The sequence below is a fragment of the Penicillium malachiteum genome (genome assembly GCF_028827825.1).
Source record: "Penicillium malachiteum strain IBT 17515 chromosome Unknown utg000001l:1.0-8184562.0:1.0-8186909.0, whole genome shotgun sequence".
Taxonomy (NCBI): Eukaryota; Fungi; Ascomycota; class Eurotiomycetes; order Eurotiales; family Aspergillaceae; genus Penicillium; species Penicillium malachiteum.
Window position 1 is genome coordinate 2,058,809 of NW_026643094.1, and position 15,458 is coordinate 2,074,266.

The following is a 15,458-nucleotide window of genomic DNA, read 5'->3' on the forward strand; positions in this document are numbered from 1 at the left end:
CAAATATTCCAATCTATTATGAAATGTATAACATCAATCATTTGAATTCACATATCTATTCATTCTATACAATACTGGAATACTAATTACTTTGACGCAGCAATAATCCCCTCAGCCATCAGAGGTAAAGTATCCTCTGTAACTTCCAACTCCGCATCAAAAATCTCCGCACAAGACTCCTTCTCATAAATAGTGCAATAAGCCCCACGAAATCCAACCTTAACCGCAGCCGTAACATCCCACATATGAGCCGCAGCAAACCACTTATCATCCTCCTCAGCAAACCTCGCCAGAGCAGGTCTATAAGCCGCAAGTGCCGGCTTAGCCACGCCCTGCGAGTCACAACTAATAAAATTCTCCAAAGGCATATCCAATCCCGCACGCTCAAAGTAACCCCGTACACGCTTCGCATCACCAGTAGTCAAAGCCCAAACAGTAAACCCGGCTTCTCTAAGTTTGCCGAAACATTCTTTCGTGCCAGGTCGGAGCTCCAGCTCGGAATAGGCTTGTGCGCACTCGTCTCGCTCGGATTCTGTTGCGAAGTCGCGTGGGTTCTCTACGCCCATCATGTATAGGGTTCGAAAGAAGAGGGCTTGAAGAATCTCTTTGTAGGGTTTGTAGCGCTCTGAAATTGAGAGGAATGTGAATTCGAGCTCTGCGGCTGTCATCCAGGTGAAACCGAATGAACGAGCGGTTATATTGTGGGAGAGGAGTTTCTGGCCGATGACCCGGTCGATACCGGCGTAGAAGGCGTCGAAGGAGACACATGTGCCGACGACGTCGAACACGACGTGCTTTTGGGGAGACATAATGATGGTGAGGTATGTGTTGAGCTTCAAAAGTTGGATCTTGCTTCGATTTCGAGCTGCTAGTAGTGTTGTTTCCGAGTCTTATGGTTTATAGGATGCGGGGTCGGCGATTGGGCAGTTGGGATATACGGGATGAAAAGAGCAATTGAGTCAACCTATTCCAGTTCACAGCGTAAAAGAATATGTCGTGCATCTATCTATCAAATTATTTTTTATCAAATGCTTTAGCTCTTCCCCGCGGTTCAATCCCGATGCCGGCATCCATTTGATTACACTTTACCCGATTAGGCAAGTCCGGCCCGGTTACACATTATTGGTTCAACCGGATTTTTACAATGACTCCGAATCTCCTGAATATTTTATGATAAATTGTCAATCTGTCCCCTATCTTGATAGCGAGATAGACGGACTGGTATCTGTTCTTGGATCGATTCCGGAAGTCATGAATCATGATTTTGGGAGAACCATGATAAGGGTATCTCAACTCATCCATGCCGAGGGCGAAATGTAAAGTACTTATGTAACAGAATGAAATGATCGATCTGGGCTGTTCAGTGCTCTTTGATGGATTCAATAGACTAGATCCTTCAAGTTTTCACTACTACTCGGGTACAACTTGAAGGGGCTTCAGTTACACGTAGATACTACTAATTGAGCATTAAGTACTTGAGTATGGAATAAATGTGAACTTGGAAAAAAATAGATTCGCTATGAAGTAAAACAATTGAATTATGTACAGGGTATACAAAATTATTCCCACAAGATATTGAGTTTTCGAAGCCCACGCTTAGGCTCGGGCTCTGGCTCGGGGTTATTCTGATACTGTTCAATAAACGGCCGAATAGGAATGTCCTCCAAAGGAATAATCTTCGTCTTCATCCAAAACTTATATCCGAAATATACCATCAGGATGAATGGCAGATTGAAGTATGATGAGATGAATGTCTCGTTACTCCAGCGGCCCTTCATGAAAGTGCTATAGCCTCCGGTTAAGAACAGGAGAATGAAGACAACCAAGGAAGCCCAGGTGGTGTAGGGCTGAAATGGAGCTGCCCATGGCAGTTCTGTGTGACGGTTGATACCCTGCTTCTTGCATCCGTAGAGGAATCGAAGGTAAACGATGAGGATACATAGCCAGTTCACGATTGTTGAAATGGATACGATGTCCTGTAGCCATGTGAAGACAGTGCTAGCAGAACTTGATACAGTCATGTATCCCAATGCCATGAAGACACTGTACAGGGCGACGGCAACGTAGGGAATAGTGAAACGATTGATTCGCTTGAAAATCGCAGGGGCATGGCCCTGCTTGGCCATTCCGTAAAGAATTCGAGAACCGCCTAGCATATTGGAATTTCCCGAGGACCAAGCGGAGGAGAGTACGACGGCATTAATAATCGAGGGGACGACTTTGATTCCGGCTTTGCGAGCGGCGATGACGAAAGGTGATTCGGATGCTGTGCCGGTTGAGGAGAGGAGATCGGTATCGGTAGGGGAGACGACAAGGCCGACCATAAATATCGTTATCACGTAGAAGAGGATGATACGAATGAATATTCTTCGAGCAGCCATAGGAATTGCACGTCGAGGGTTTCTGGTCTCAGCCGCAGCGACAGTGATGTTCTCGATACCCGAATATGCATAAAGAGCATTGTTGAATACAGTCCAGAAACCAAGGAATCGGCCCAGTGAGCCCTCGACTCCTAGATACTGGACAAATGGACCGTACGGACTCTTCCAGTATTCAAACCCGATGCTCTTGTGATTGGGTGCTCCACCACATGTAATGACCAGGGCCATGATGTTAATTCCAATGATCAGCATAATCTTTAGAATGGAGAACCCAAACTCAAGTTCACCATAGACTCGTACAAAGAGGAGCGCGGTAACAATCATCAAAACACCGAAGATAGTCACCCAGATTGCAGCATTAATGGTGATCCAGAATTCAACAATCACGGCGGCAGCAACAAGTTCAGCTGGAATTGAGACGATATAGGAATACACTTGGTTCCAACCATTGGCAAAGGCCAGGGCAGGGTCACAGAATATCTCTGCATAGCGAATCACACCACCATTAAGTGGAACCAGAGCACCCATTTCACCGACTCCAAACACAACACTTGAAACCAGGAGGCCAATTGTGGAATATGCCAAAAAGGCACCCAGAGGTCCAGCATCTGCAATTGCACGCCCTGAACTTAGAAAAAGACCAGTGCCAACAGTACCAGCAAGAGCAATCATCTGAATATGCCGTTGGTGAAGGCCTTGGTTGAATTCGGTGATTTCCTCCAATTGACCCGCTGCATTCTCCACATCCCCCTCTTTCTGCATTTCGGCGTCGTATGTGGGATATTTCTTCTCGGGTGTAATGAAGTCCTTTCCATCATCACCAAAACGGTGGTTAAGAGAAGAGATGGACATCTTTAAGAACGAATTCTAACATGAATGGAAGAACTTTCAATTTCGAAAAAATCAGCTTATGAACTTGCTTTTTAGTTTTTGTACCTTGGCGGTGTTTTTTTTCCTGCAAGTCTTCTTTAGACTGTGTCGGGCACCAATCATGATGGGTCCTTCACAGCTTATCGCGGTTAACGGAGAAATGGCTTGTTTGATTTGTGGATTCGACCGGATCTATACCGGCATCCTCTTTTGATAACAATCTTAACGTCAAACATGCGCATTGACCCTACCCCTGTCCATGTTGAATTATGCGGGGAGGCAATTTGGTGGGGCTGAAGTATAGATTTCTAGATTGGGCAGTACCGGTCCGGCGGAAGATGCGATAAGGTGGAATAGATAGACTGATAGAAGACTGATAGACTGATAGAGACAGATAGACCAGATTGCCGTGTCCCGGTAACCGGGGTATCAAAGTGTCGGTCAAGACTCATTATAAAAAAAAAACAAGAGCTTTATTGGGAAGACGCAAGGATCATTTTTGCTTCTTCCTACTTCTTCATACCTTTTTCAAAGTCAATTTCTCAATCATGATTCAACCAAATGGTACATCAGAAACTTACACCGCTGGAACAGCCAAGTGTCTTCCAACTGTCACTCCTGGTGAAACCTTTTGGCAAACCCAGAAGGATGAGCTTCACGATCATCGATCCACGGAGCAGCTGCCTGAGCACAGTGATATTTTAATCATTGGTGCTGGCTATGCTGGAGTAGGCACTGCTTATCATCTTGTCAAGGATCACGGTGATGCGAAGAAGTCAATCACGATCTTGGAGGCTCGGGGTGCTTGTTCTGGTGCCACTGGCCGAAATGGTGGTCACTGTCGACCCGACTTTTATGGTCACATTCCCACATACATCGATCGGGCGGGGACACAAGCTGCTGCTGAAATTGCTGAGTTTGAGATTGCCAATCTGAAAGCGATCAAGAAGATCGTTGAGCAAGAAAAGATTGATTGTGATTTTACCCTGGCTCGCTCATATGATGTCTGGTGTAATGAAGAGGCTGCGACGAAAGCGAAGGCAGTCTATGATAGAATGACGGCTGGCGATTTCCCTCACATGGACGATGTCGTGTTCTATACTGGGGAGAGAGCGGAAGGGGTAAGTTCAATCTATTAGTCATATTGCAGAAGAATTCCAACTTACACCTGATATAGATGTGTGGTGTCAAGGGTGCAAAGGCATGTGCAAACTTCACAACTGGTACAATGTGGCCATACAAATTCATCATGCACCTCGTACGCTTGATTCTCGCAGCTGGTGTCAATCTGCAGACACATACACCTGTCACATCAGTAGAGGCAGATCCTAAGGGCGGGTACATTGTGACAACCCCCCGAGGCAAGACACACGCAGGAAAGGTTGTATATGCCAATAACGCATATGTCTCTGGCGTTCTTCCACAATACCGAAAGAACATTATCCCATGCAAGGGAATCTGCTGTCGAATCACTGTTCCGGAAGGAACAACTGCGCCCTTGCTCAACGACTCATATATCAACCGAACTGAAGATAACGTACTCTCATATCTGATCCCTCGATCAGACGGTAGTATTGTTGTTGGAGGTGCCGCTGCTGTGTTCCGATCTTCCGAAGACCAGTGGTACGATAACGTGGACGATAGCATTTTGATCGAAGTTGCAAAGGACTACTACACAGAGTACATGCAGAAGACCTATAACGGGTGGGAGCAAACTGGCGCTAAAGTTGACAAAATCTGGTCAGGCGTTATGGGATATTCATATGACTCGAATCCTCACATTGGTACTGTACCTGGTGAGCAAGATCAATTTATCGTGGCGGGTTTCAATGGCCACGGCATGCCAGTCATCTGGCTCGCCTCTAAAGAACTGGCCAAGATGATCATTGATGATGTCAGGTTTGAAGAGACCGAGATGCCTAGCCTGTTCCAGACTACTCAGTTTCGTATTGACCGGGCGTTGAATGGGAAGGTGGAGGATGGTGATATTCTTGGTTCTGGGAAGTTTGCCGCTACTCGGCCGTAACTTGAATTGTATTATAGTTGAGAATTAACGCATTCAATAGAATAGGGAACTTGAATGCATGTGAACAACAAAGCTCTGAAATTCGAGATATTTTCCAATATGAACATAGCACAGCTGCCTACATCTCCACACTGATAAATGAAGTGAGAGCTAAGATATGGTAAAGTGAAAGAATTATGACAAAAGGCTGGTGTTCCTACATAGCGCTTTTATTTGGTAAGGACTCTCTCCACATTATAGTAGTCCATGCTTTAAGTATAGTAGGGATTGGTGGTGCTTACTAGATAGAATAATATCCCAGGTGCCCAATTCAACCTTGGAAGTTGCTATAGATTAGAATGAAGTGATTTCTTATATTATGATATACTAGAGGAAGTTTTGGATATAACCTTGGAACCTTGGAACATAGCATGGGAGCCTAATTAGGTTTAGTTGTCGATTCCTAGTCTAAGGTTGTGAACATAACCTTATCCTAATAATCTATAGATTTGGGCTCTAGATGTCTTATAACCTTTTACTATTCTACTACATCACTTCACTACTTTCATCCCTACAGCACTTACTTCATCACCTTGCCACGACGCTTCATCATCATACCGTCATACAACTACGTCTCCGCGCTGATCCAAAGCCTCAGACCTTCAACATGGCCGAGTCTCAGTCAACCTCCCCTCTTGCCCCTCAGCCAGAACGCACTTTCAGCCCCAAGGCGGGCTTCACAAATTGAAGCAGGATCTCCAAGAGGTGGCAAACGCGCTTGGGAAGATCTACATCAAGCAATCGGCTTTGCTGCTGTACTGGGAAGATGACGAGACTAACGCCCAGGCCGATGTTAACACCATGAAAGACTTTTTGATAACCCCGCTTGGTATTGAATATATCATTTTGATGCTGAAGAAGAATTGCCGGACCCCCGGATGGGATGTTTTGGATGCGATGCGAAAGATCCTTGCAGATAGACACAAACCGGCCATGCAACCATCTCTGCTTGTGCTGTACTATGCAGGCCACGGAAAATTACAGCCAACCGGGAGTTTACGCTGACAAACAAAGGGAAACAGGTGTCATGGAACAACATGCATTCCGCTTGGGGATCTTCTGACCATGAGTACAAAGGTGTTGACATGCTCGCAATCCTGGATTGCTGCTTTGGTGCAAAGGCAGATAATTCCTCTCTCCCGAGGACCACCCACATCCTCGCAGCAAGCAATACCATTTCCGTTGGGCGTCACACACAACAAGTGTCATTTACCCAGAGGATACACCGGGCAGTATGTGAAATGAAGGCCAAGGGATCATTCATGACAGTCCCTATGATATATGAACAAATTCTTAACTTAGCGGTTAAGGATGATCCGCGGCCATATTTGTCCATACAAACTGCTAGATCCCCGATCCGATTTATCTTCAAGCCACCTCGGGAGCCTACCTCACCTCGAGACCTCACCTCACCTCAGGAGCCTACCTCACCTCGAGGAGGTAGTCCATCACGCATTCTAAGCCGCGCAAGCCCCAGGACCAAGAAAGGCATCTTGGTAAAATTGACGCTCCACGAAGCTAAAGATTCATATCAAGCATTTGCAGCAGCAATTAAGGACCTCCAGCCACAAATGCATGCAGAAGTCCTCGATGCATTTGAGACCGATGAGTCCTTCTTTTGCCTGCTCTACATGTCATGGGAGGCATGGTGTTTGTGGAACGTCGTCTGTGATCTTCAAGAGGTCGGTGTGACTCTTGAAGAATCCCTAGTACACCCAGTCGAACTCATGGAAAGGAGCGTTGAAGCTCCAAAGCTAGAAACATCCCACCTCTTGGGAAGGAAATTGAGAACGAATGATGTGTCACGAAACTCCTGTTGAATTATTCTTATGTGATCCAGCACCGTAGGTGCCATTGCTACCTTATGAATTCATTATATCTATATTTCTTTTTGAATTTGACTGATCGCTCATAGCTAATACTTCTATTTTTCTTCTTTATCAACCTGTGCAACTTATACTAAGGTTAGGCAGCAGTTAGCCTACCCCTTTAGGTACCCCTATTTATATCATATAGATACACCTGTAGGAAAACCTGTAGTTACGCCTATACATAGGTAGTTACATAAATAGAGGAGTATCCAGTTGAGTAGGTATGTAAACATGAGTGCTCAAGTGCTTGATTAAATTTCAGGCTTATCGCGATATAGGGCGTTAATTTAACAGAGCTTCATAGCCAGGAACATAATTTTCCAATTTTCTGGCTACATATAGCGCCGTATGTGTGCTCGAGATAAACTCTTCCATGCCCTTAAAGTCATCGCTTGTGTTGAACGACATGCTCTCCCAGATTAACGCCGACATGTCAGAACTGCGTGCGTTCCATCGATGTCGTGACACCTTCCGGGAGATTGTGGCAGCCACCCACGACCATCCCCGTGCCGCAGCAATTATACAACACAAGCAAGCCCTAGTCCCAGACTTTCATATTCCAGCGCACTATATGAGTGATGCAGAAAGCTACCCTCTTTTCTACGAGATGGTGAAGTTTACTTTCGAGAAATTGAAGCAGAAAAAGGACAATGCCCCGATATGGCAATTCATCCTTCCGAAAATATCGACAGGCCTCATTTTGCATTGGATGAGTGTCGGCAGCATGAAAGACGTGAAGGGTATTTTAAACCAAGAAAATGCTCCAAAGATCGACCAAGTTAGAGCCCTGAACTGGAAGAGACGAGAGCTATGGGGTCTTACTTGAAGCTGTTAAGTTTTGCCATGGGTGTGATTCCTGGGCAGACATCACCAAAGGAGTCTGAGAATATCCATGTCGGAGCTGGAATTGGGGAAGGTGGATTGAGCCGCAGAAGGTACACCCAGTGAGTATACTGAGTAGCAATTCAAGCCGTCCTAAAGTACTAACTTTCTTAATCAGTAAGCAGACAGAATTCCACTCAGAATGGCACAGGGCGTTGTTGGATTTAGACCCCGAAATAAATATGGTCCATGCAGATTCCAGGCCATTCTGCGATGAAGGATGCGTCTCTATCTGTGATTGCTCACCTTCCAACCTTTTTGATGGCCAAAGAGGTCAATTGACAGGCAGCCACTATCGGAATGACATACTTCGGGAGTTCCAAGGCACGCCCAATGAGCGATGCCATTCGCGAGGCCCGTTGTGTCCTTGAAGAACTGCTACGTTAAGCCGGGCTGGACTTGATGATTTTGACTTGTAACCAAATCATATCTCTCTTTCCTTTACCTTTTCCCGTTACGGCTGTACTATGACCTGCACCTATTATTCCATGGCGCTTCAAGTTAGTGCGATTTCCATGGTTATGTACACAAGTCATAGCGCCGCGCGAAGGCACTGCGCTTCGCGCGTCATCAGTGCAAATTATAGGAGAGTCGCGTCAGTGGACAAGAGTTCGGTGACCAGGAGACAAGAAATATCTGCGCCACGATCTGCCATTCTGTGTCATTCAGCATAGGATGACTATCGTTCCATTCGGACATTGCTTGATGCACGATTAGTTTAAGAACGTGGTTGGGGTCCGGTGTGTACACAATTTGCTGGCGATAGACAGTATAGCGAGGGCAGGGGGCGCTGCTCCAAGAGCTGCTTTTGCCAGTGTGTATTTTGTCAGCGGATAGTATACAGGGCCTCTGAGACAATACCAATAGGTAGGCTGTCAGTGGTAACACCCGGCACAAGAGTATAGGCTGTGGGATGCACTGAGGTTGTTCAGAGCGCAGCTAGTTACTGAAAGCGCATGGCCTGGTTGTTTTCTGCCAGGACATTCAATAAATTGAACAACCTACACACCATCCATAGTGTATATAACTTAAGAGTCTTTGAATCAAACTGTAAATCAAATCGCTATCGAATGGATTCAGTATTGTTATAATCACCCGCGGACGTATGTTTCTGTCAGTTCATCTATCCCCTATACTTTAGAGCTATATTAATATAAAAGGCGAGGGAGAGGCGGTAAAAATCGTAACGCAAACATTTTTAACGTCCAAGGCTGTAGGTAACCTTGGAAGATTTGAGATGCTCAATGGAAATCATCCGTATCATATTAGTACATCTTCCATTGCAGAAAAAGAAGGATAACTATATGTATCCCTCTTAATTCAGATATCTCTTACTTTAGCTTTATATAAGATAATTAAGATTAAGTAGGTGTAATAGCCAACATTTTCAGGGCTAACCAGGAACCTGGTAAGATAAAGAGCCATGGGTCCATTTAGTCATAGTTATGAGGATAGGTCAATCAAATGTTTTCTCTTTCTGACCAAGTATTTAAACTAAATAGAACAAAATCCCCGTATACTAGTATACCAATAGTGATTTCTCTACTACATGTAATGTCATCAAGTTGTAGTGGATTACTTATTTACTTCAGGATCGATATGCGATTGGCCCGCTCGGGTTCCTGACGTCATCCATACTTTTTATAGATTAAAAAGACTCCATTTGTATGCAAGAGAAGATCAATGCTACAAACTAGTACAGAAAAAGAACACGGCTAACCCAAATAGAATCTAGATATGAATAAAATCGCGTATCTGACAGATTTTAGGTAACCCCTCGAGAAAAAGAGGGCTATGGTCTTTCGATCGCGTTCAAGGTGAAATTCAACTTGAAGTTGCTCAGTCTATCACTCCCCCAACCCACCTAAACCCGCCTATATACACGCAGCTGGATCCGAGTCTCGAGGTACTCTTTTTATTCAAGTAAGATACACTAGGGCTCCGCCTTTAAAGAGGCTCTTCAGCCTTAGCTGACTCTGTCATGCCTTAAAGAATGGCCACGCAATCAGAATATAGCCTCTACGTTCTCTGTATAATCATCGGCTGCATCGTCCTCACTTTGATCTGTTACGGCATTCATTCCATGGCAACGAATGGCTTCGAGGACTCTTATCGAGTGCGAGAGATGTCTCACGAGCAGAAGGAGTATATGAGGAATGTGCGATATCGGAATATCCTCAACCTGGAGCAGGAATGTTGCAGGGGAGCTCCGTGGGCCAGGAAGATGTGATGTGATAGTGGCATTATATAATAATGCTGCGACATCCAAGACTGAGCTTCAAGTTACTGAAGAGGTATGTATTCAAGCTTGAGAACAAGGATATTGCTGTGGCTAATCAGTTCGTGAACCAGGTATTGAAATGATCAACTGACGAGGGTGCAATTACGAGTGCAATTACGAGGTACCGCATACATGGATTTACTTGAGATGAAAACAATAGTTATTATACAGGAATTGAAATTTTCAGTCATGACTGTCGTAAATCTCGGATGCTGAATGCTATGCTCTATTAGATAAATTTTGTTTATACATGTTCCCTAGCGGATCTGTGAGACCCCTCTCCAATCTCATCTGATGTGGTCTGCGTAACTTCAAACGTCTGATGAACACCGACTTGAATCTTTCCTCCAGGAATCTGAGATGAACGCTCATTTGTTAACGCCTGCTCGCTACTGCTCACTGAGGACGATCGTCGCCACGTGCTCGCAATGCCTTGACTCTCGATATTGGTCACCATGACTGCCAGCTTATCAGGTCGAAGCTCACTTCTATGTGACACATCAAGCGATCCCAGTGGCAATCCACGTTGTCCGCTGGCAACACGACGTGAGTTTGATCTTCGAGGAAATCCGGACGAGTTGTATTTATCAGGTCGAGAACCAAGCCAGTGGTGGAGAAGAGGACGGAGTGTTGCGAGACTTCCTGCGGTGATACCCAGACCAGCTTCAATACAGGACCAGATCGCGATTTGGTAAGTAGCCCCTGGTTTCTGTTAGATCAAGGACAAAAAATTGATAAGGGCAGGACAACATACAGAGAAAGTCATCATTCGCAAATGTCTCAACGAAAGGAAATCGAACGATGACCGCTGATGAGGCACTAAAATCTGTCAATCATAATCCAAAAAGAAAGAGATGGGATCATGGGACCACATACATGCAAGCCATGCTCAGAATGCCGACAACAGCCATCTTGGCCTTTCTCTTCATCTGCAATTTCGAGACAAGGAAAATCGGAAGAATACCAACAGTGAAATCGCACATCGCCGCGAACACACTGTAAATGTAGGTCATGATAATAATGATTTCGATGTTGATGCAATATCCCTCGATAGATGGATCATATTTTTTTTCTGTTCCAAAAATAGGACAGCGGCTTGCACTGCAACAGCATCAAGAAGAAGAACACCAGACCAGCAATCACGGTGAGGATCATAACGGTGTACAGCGTCCAGATATGGCTTCTCTTAACAGTGATTCGCATCAAGAAAATGCAAACCGAGATCTTGCAACCAATCGAGGCAAAGCAGTATGCGGTTTCGCAAAGCCACCAGTATTTCATCGCAGAGGCTCGATTGTCTGGTTCGAGATTGACGAATTTGTATCCAGTGCCATACAAAGTACCGCCGATCATGCACCCACAGAACATCACATAAAAGAACTGCGAAACGAAAATCAGCATAAGTCCAAGTAAATAAACTTTGGAAGGATTAGTTTATATGGGAGGAAATCTCACTGCTGCAAATACCATCGCCGCATCATCCAGACCGAATGCTCTGACCACAAAGCCGCGCACATAACAGCGAAGCATAACCGAGATCACGGCCACTGGCATGAAGACGGCCGCAACCGTCTTCACAGCCAGATTTCTTGTAGCTTCGTCCGTCATGGCAGAAGTGACAGCGAGACATGACAGGAGAAATTTGTGGGGAAAAGGGTTTTTTAAAGAGATGCTGATTTTAAGGATTATCCGCAAAGCCGACGCAGAGTGGACACCCGGCATGAGAGATCAAGATTATCCACATCCTCAGGGGCGGCTCTAGCGTAGCAAAGGTTGGGCTAGACTGGCTAGACTGGTCAAATGGAGCTCCCGAGGTCGGTAACGAGATGATCGGCAAGTGTTTTGGAAGCGGTCCAGAGCACACGATCATTCGACTTTGAATATCTTCAGCAATTCTAAATTATATTGTTGTGGAGATAGTATACTAGTAGGCCACATGGCAAGGCTTGATAAATTGATAGACATCCAGTTGCAAGTCTAACAAAGGATTTTGGCTTGAAAAAAAAAGGGGTCCTCACGATACCGAGGATGCATTTCCCGGTGAAGACGGTGAAGACACATTGGACGAGAGTCAGACTAGTCAGTCTAGTTCGTTTGAAAGTGCGGACTAACTGCGGACTAAGTGTGGACTAACTGCAGACTTCGATCCACTGTTCCCGGGTGATTCAGCCAAAAGTGGAAGCAATCCCGTTGTAATTGCAGCTAATTGCAGTTGTAGGCGGCATGGCCCATCGCAGCTGTCTTTATAGGTAAAGTTGAATGTCTGGAGAACTTCTAGACGTTTTTTAGTGGAGTGTTTTTTGCAGATCACGGTTATATTAAGGCATTAATAATCCAGATAACTGCCGAATATTATGGACCAAGTGGGATGTAAACAAAGCGATTGTCCCTGAGCTCCGATATTCAACGGTTTTTTTTCGCTGTAATTGATTCTGGCACTGATCTGCTCGAACCAAACTTTTCATGAACTTTCATGAGATCGAGATGAAACATAACGTTCAGCCTAGTTTCATATTGCAATGGATGTGGCGTGCCCTAGCCCTAGTGAAGAGCTAAATAAGGACTCCACTTTAGTCATCCGGAGGTGAGAGTGAAAGTGTCAGTCACTTTGCTTTTCCCGTGCATGAATGATCCAGGCTCTAATTTCCACTGGGAAATTGATTTCTAGGTACTTTTGAATGATGTCTCCATAAGGAGATAAATCCCCCTATTCATAAGTATATTTTGGATTTAAATGTGAAAATTTTGAGCAGATAAAGTTATAGTTCAAGTTTTTTTTTCATTTCTAATTTTAATCTAAATTAGTCCAAACCTTCTCAACAACCTTGGAAACTTTCCCATTCCAAGATAATCCAAGATTACTTTTGGCTTAGCATTTTACCTTTCACACGTGTTTTTGACTTTTCACAAGATTTAAGAATAATTCAAAGTTTATATTATCTATTTATGATAGATAAATAAAGAGAAGAAAAAAAAACTGCAAATAGCTACAATTTGGAGTCAATTGTCAGTGCTTCAATGTATCTTTTGTATGGAGACACCATACAAAAGATACTTGTAAATAGGAAATTGGCATGTGAGTGTTCAGGTGCAAAGCAGTCTTTGAGGGTGTGGCTTATTCACGGCTGGATGCGAAAGAAGTAGTTTGGAACAGCAAACCTTGGGGGTTATTGACAGAACTCTCTTTTACTACTCTGGTACTGAGTTTTTTGAGTTGTTTGAGTTTTTTGACTGCCTAGAATTGTTCAACTCCTCCAGTTGAGCTCCCCGGATTTACACTCAGCCAGTCGGGACTTCTTTTTTTCTTCATTTACCGCAAGAAAGACGGATGCGATAATGAAGGCACATATATCACATGCAGATGAACCCAATTGCAAATCAGGGATGGCTCAGTTGCTGAGATATCAAGGCGCTGCAGGATAGCCACATCGGTCCCGCAAGTACGAGTCGTGCCACGGCTGCTTCAAGTCGGCATCCCGCTCTGCGTGAGAAGTAATGGCTCTTGGTATGATCGGCATCCCATGCAGGCGAAGGAGGTGGGAGACCTCCCGTCGCTACGAGGGCGACAAGAGTAGCAAAGCAACATAATGCTCCAGATAAAATCCAGGAATAGTCCCAATTCTTTCAAGCACATGTAATGGAGTTCTCGAATGAACCAGTTGACCATGAGGTTTTGTGTTTTCTGGAGAAATATCAAGAGTCAAAACAATGATCCTCGGGTCCGCCATCTCTTGAACCGGAATAAATAACCTCAGTGTTCAAATATTCATTGAATTAATAGCAGCAAGTTAGAACCCTGGCAAAACCAGACACCAGAGCAGACTCGGATACTAAGTCAGAGGGGCTTTTGATGGTGGTAGAAAGATGGAAGGGCCTGAATGGATGGTGGAGAATGTGCTCTGTTTGTGGTGAACTCATCCTTTACAAGAATAATTTCCCGTAAGTCCTGATCCCATTAGTCAAATTTTTCGCTGCCTTTTGGTAGTAGTGTACTCTTCATCTTCGTCAACGTGACTGTTGTGGAGGAAGTCAGCTGGGGAGCGATCCTCTTCTACATGGAAGAGCCCATCACCCCAGCCATCAGGGTTGTCTTCGTCGATTATGATGATGTTCTTGTCATTATTGGTGGCGGACAGTATGACTCTTTGCAGTAAATACAGTTGAAACCAACCAACACTTGGTGAGACCAGACTAAGACAGGCCAATCGAGTAAGGTGAGACTTTTCTCTCTTCTCTGAGGGGGGGTTGACTCGATGCGAGAGCCTGCGAGGTTCAACTTTCTTGTGTATAAATGTAGTTCAATAACAATAGTGTCATACCCTGATAGGAATATGTGAAGACCTGAATGAGTGCTGAAATATGTGCTCTGTGTGTGGTCTGTAGGAGTGAGGGAGAAGGTGATCCCTAGATTTCCTACGGAGGATCAGGTGTCTAGAGCACCTCATCTCAACAGATAGCCTGGATAAATACCAGCACTACTATTATAAACTTCGAAGGTTGAAAAAAAGTTGAAACCGTCAACTCCAAGTCAAGTGCTGGTCATGAAGAAGAGAAACCTTGGAAGCCTGTGACATGAATAGATTGATAGCCAGCCTGTAGGTGGATATAAAGTTTGATTGAGAGCTCGAAAGAATATTTCAGCTTGAAAAGGCTGAGGACTCGGATATCACATATGTAGGATGTCCATGGGTATACCTTTCCCTGCTATACTACACGTATGTAGTATGGTCTCTTTTCCGATCTCGGGGGGGGGGGGGGCGCTGTAGATTCAGGGTTCTATCATGACTCGGATGTACATGACGATGTAACATGAAACAGATGTACATACTAGTAGTCTCAGCGTTAGCGGCAAATATACTAACGACTCAGATGTGGGCCAGTGCTTTCAAGTTCAAGTTGACACATGTGCACATGCGTGCCCAGCCCTGGAGCCTGAGGTGAACGCTCTATCTCCTTACTAAAGCCACTGGCACCTGGGCAGTGTTTATCTGGTCACTCCCGAGGTCAAAGTTTGAAATAATAATAGACCTTTTTGTTCAATCTAAAATGGCAATCCTGGAATGACCTAAAGACCCTTCAGCCACTTCCCAGAACGAAGTTAATAAGCT

At 44.7% G+C, this 15,458-nt stretch overlaps 8 protein-coding genes across 8 annotated transcripts; 5 read left to right on the forward strand and 3 right to left on the reverse strand.

Moving 5' to 3' along the window:
* Window positions 1-86: 86 nt before the first annotated feature.
* Window positions 87-809, reverse strand: N7483_000764 (putative 2-haloalkanoic acid dehalogenase; the record flags this gene model as incomplete). The annotated part of the gene is made up of 1 exon (XM_057084202.1): window positions 87-809. The coding sequence occupies one exon, from the start codon at window positions 807-809 to the stop codon at window positions 87-89; it is 723 nt and encodes a 240-aa protein (XP_056950351.1).
* A 750-nt stretch (window positions 810-1,559) lies between these two features.
* On the reverse strand, window positions 1,560-3,233 carry N7483_000765 (aromatic amino acid and leucine permease; the record flags this gene model as incomplete). Its single annotated transcript, XM_057084203.1, has 1 exon — window positions 1,560-3,233. One exon carries the CDS (start codon window positions 3,231-3,233, stop codon window positions 1,560-1,562), a length of 1,674 nt encoding a protein of 557 aa, XP_056950352.1.
* A 566-nt stretch (window positions 3,234-3,799) lies between these two features.
* Window positions 3,800-5,277, forward strand: N7483_000766 (NAD(P)/FAD-dependent oxidoreductase; the record flags this gene model as incomplete). The annotated part of the gene is made up of 2 exons (XM_057084204.1): window positions 3,800-4,372; window positions 4,429-5,277. The coding sequence occupies 2 exons, from the start codon at window positions 3,800-3,802 to the stop codon at window positions 5,275-5,277; spliced, it is 1,422 nt and encodes a 473-aa protein (XP_056950353.1).
* Window positions 5,278-5,923: 646 nt separating this feature from the next.
* N7483_000767 (uncharacterized protein) lies at window positions 5,924-6,321 on the forward strand (the record flags this gene model as incomplete). Its single annotated transcript, XM_057084205.1, has 2 exons — window positions 5,924-5,937; window positions 5,967-6,321. 2 exons carry the CDS (start codon window positions 5,924-5,926, stop codon window positions 6,319-6,321), a joined length of 369 nt encoding a protein of 122 aa, XP_056950354.1.
* Window positions 6,322-6,353: 32 nt separating this feature from the next.
* N7483_000768 (uncharacterized protein) lies at window positions 6,354-7,136 on the forward strand (the record flags this gene model as incomplete). Its single annotated transcript, XM_057084206.1, has 1 exon — window positions 6,354-7,136. The coding sequence occupies one exon, from the start codon at window positions 6,354-6,356 to the stop codon at window positions 7,134-7,136; it is 783 nt and encodes a 260-aa protein (XP_056950355.1).
* Window positions 7,137-7,593: 457 nt separating this feature from the next.
* Window positions 7,594-8,013, forward strand: N7483_000769 (uncharacterized protein; the record flags this gene model as incomplete). The annotated part of the gene is made up of 1 exon (XM_057084207.1): window positions 7,594-8,013. The coding sequence occupies one exon, from the start codon at window positions 7,594-7,596 to the stop codon at window positions 8,011-8,013; it is 420 nt and encodes a 139-aa protein (XP_056950356.1).
* A 2,581-nt stretch (window positions 8,014-10,594) lies between these two features.
* N7483_000770 (putative integral membrane protein) lies at window positions 10,595-11,958 on the reverse strand (the record flags this gene model as incomplete). The annotated part of the gene is made up of 5 exons (XM_057084208.1): window positions 10,595-11,052; window positions 11,105-11,169; window positions 11,227-11,346; window positions 11,441-11,730; window positions 11,818-11,958. 5 exons carry the CDS (start codon window positions 11,956-11,958, stop codon window positions 10,595-10,597), a joined length of 1,074 nt encoding a protein of 357 aa, XP_056950357.1.
* Window positions 11,959-14,242: 2,284 nt separating this feature from the next.
* Window positions 14,243-14,504, forward strand: N7483_000771 (uncharacterized protein; the record flags this gene model as incomplete). Its single annotated transcript, XM_057084209.1, has 2 exons — window positions 14,243-14,289; window positions 14,339-14,504. 2 exons carry the CDS (start codon window positions 14,243-14,245, stop codon window positions 14,502-14,504), a joined length of 213 nt encoding a protein of 70 aa, XP_056950358.1.
* Window positions 14,505-15,458: the final 954 nt, after the last annotated feature.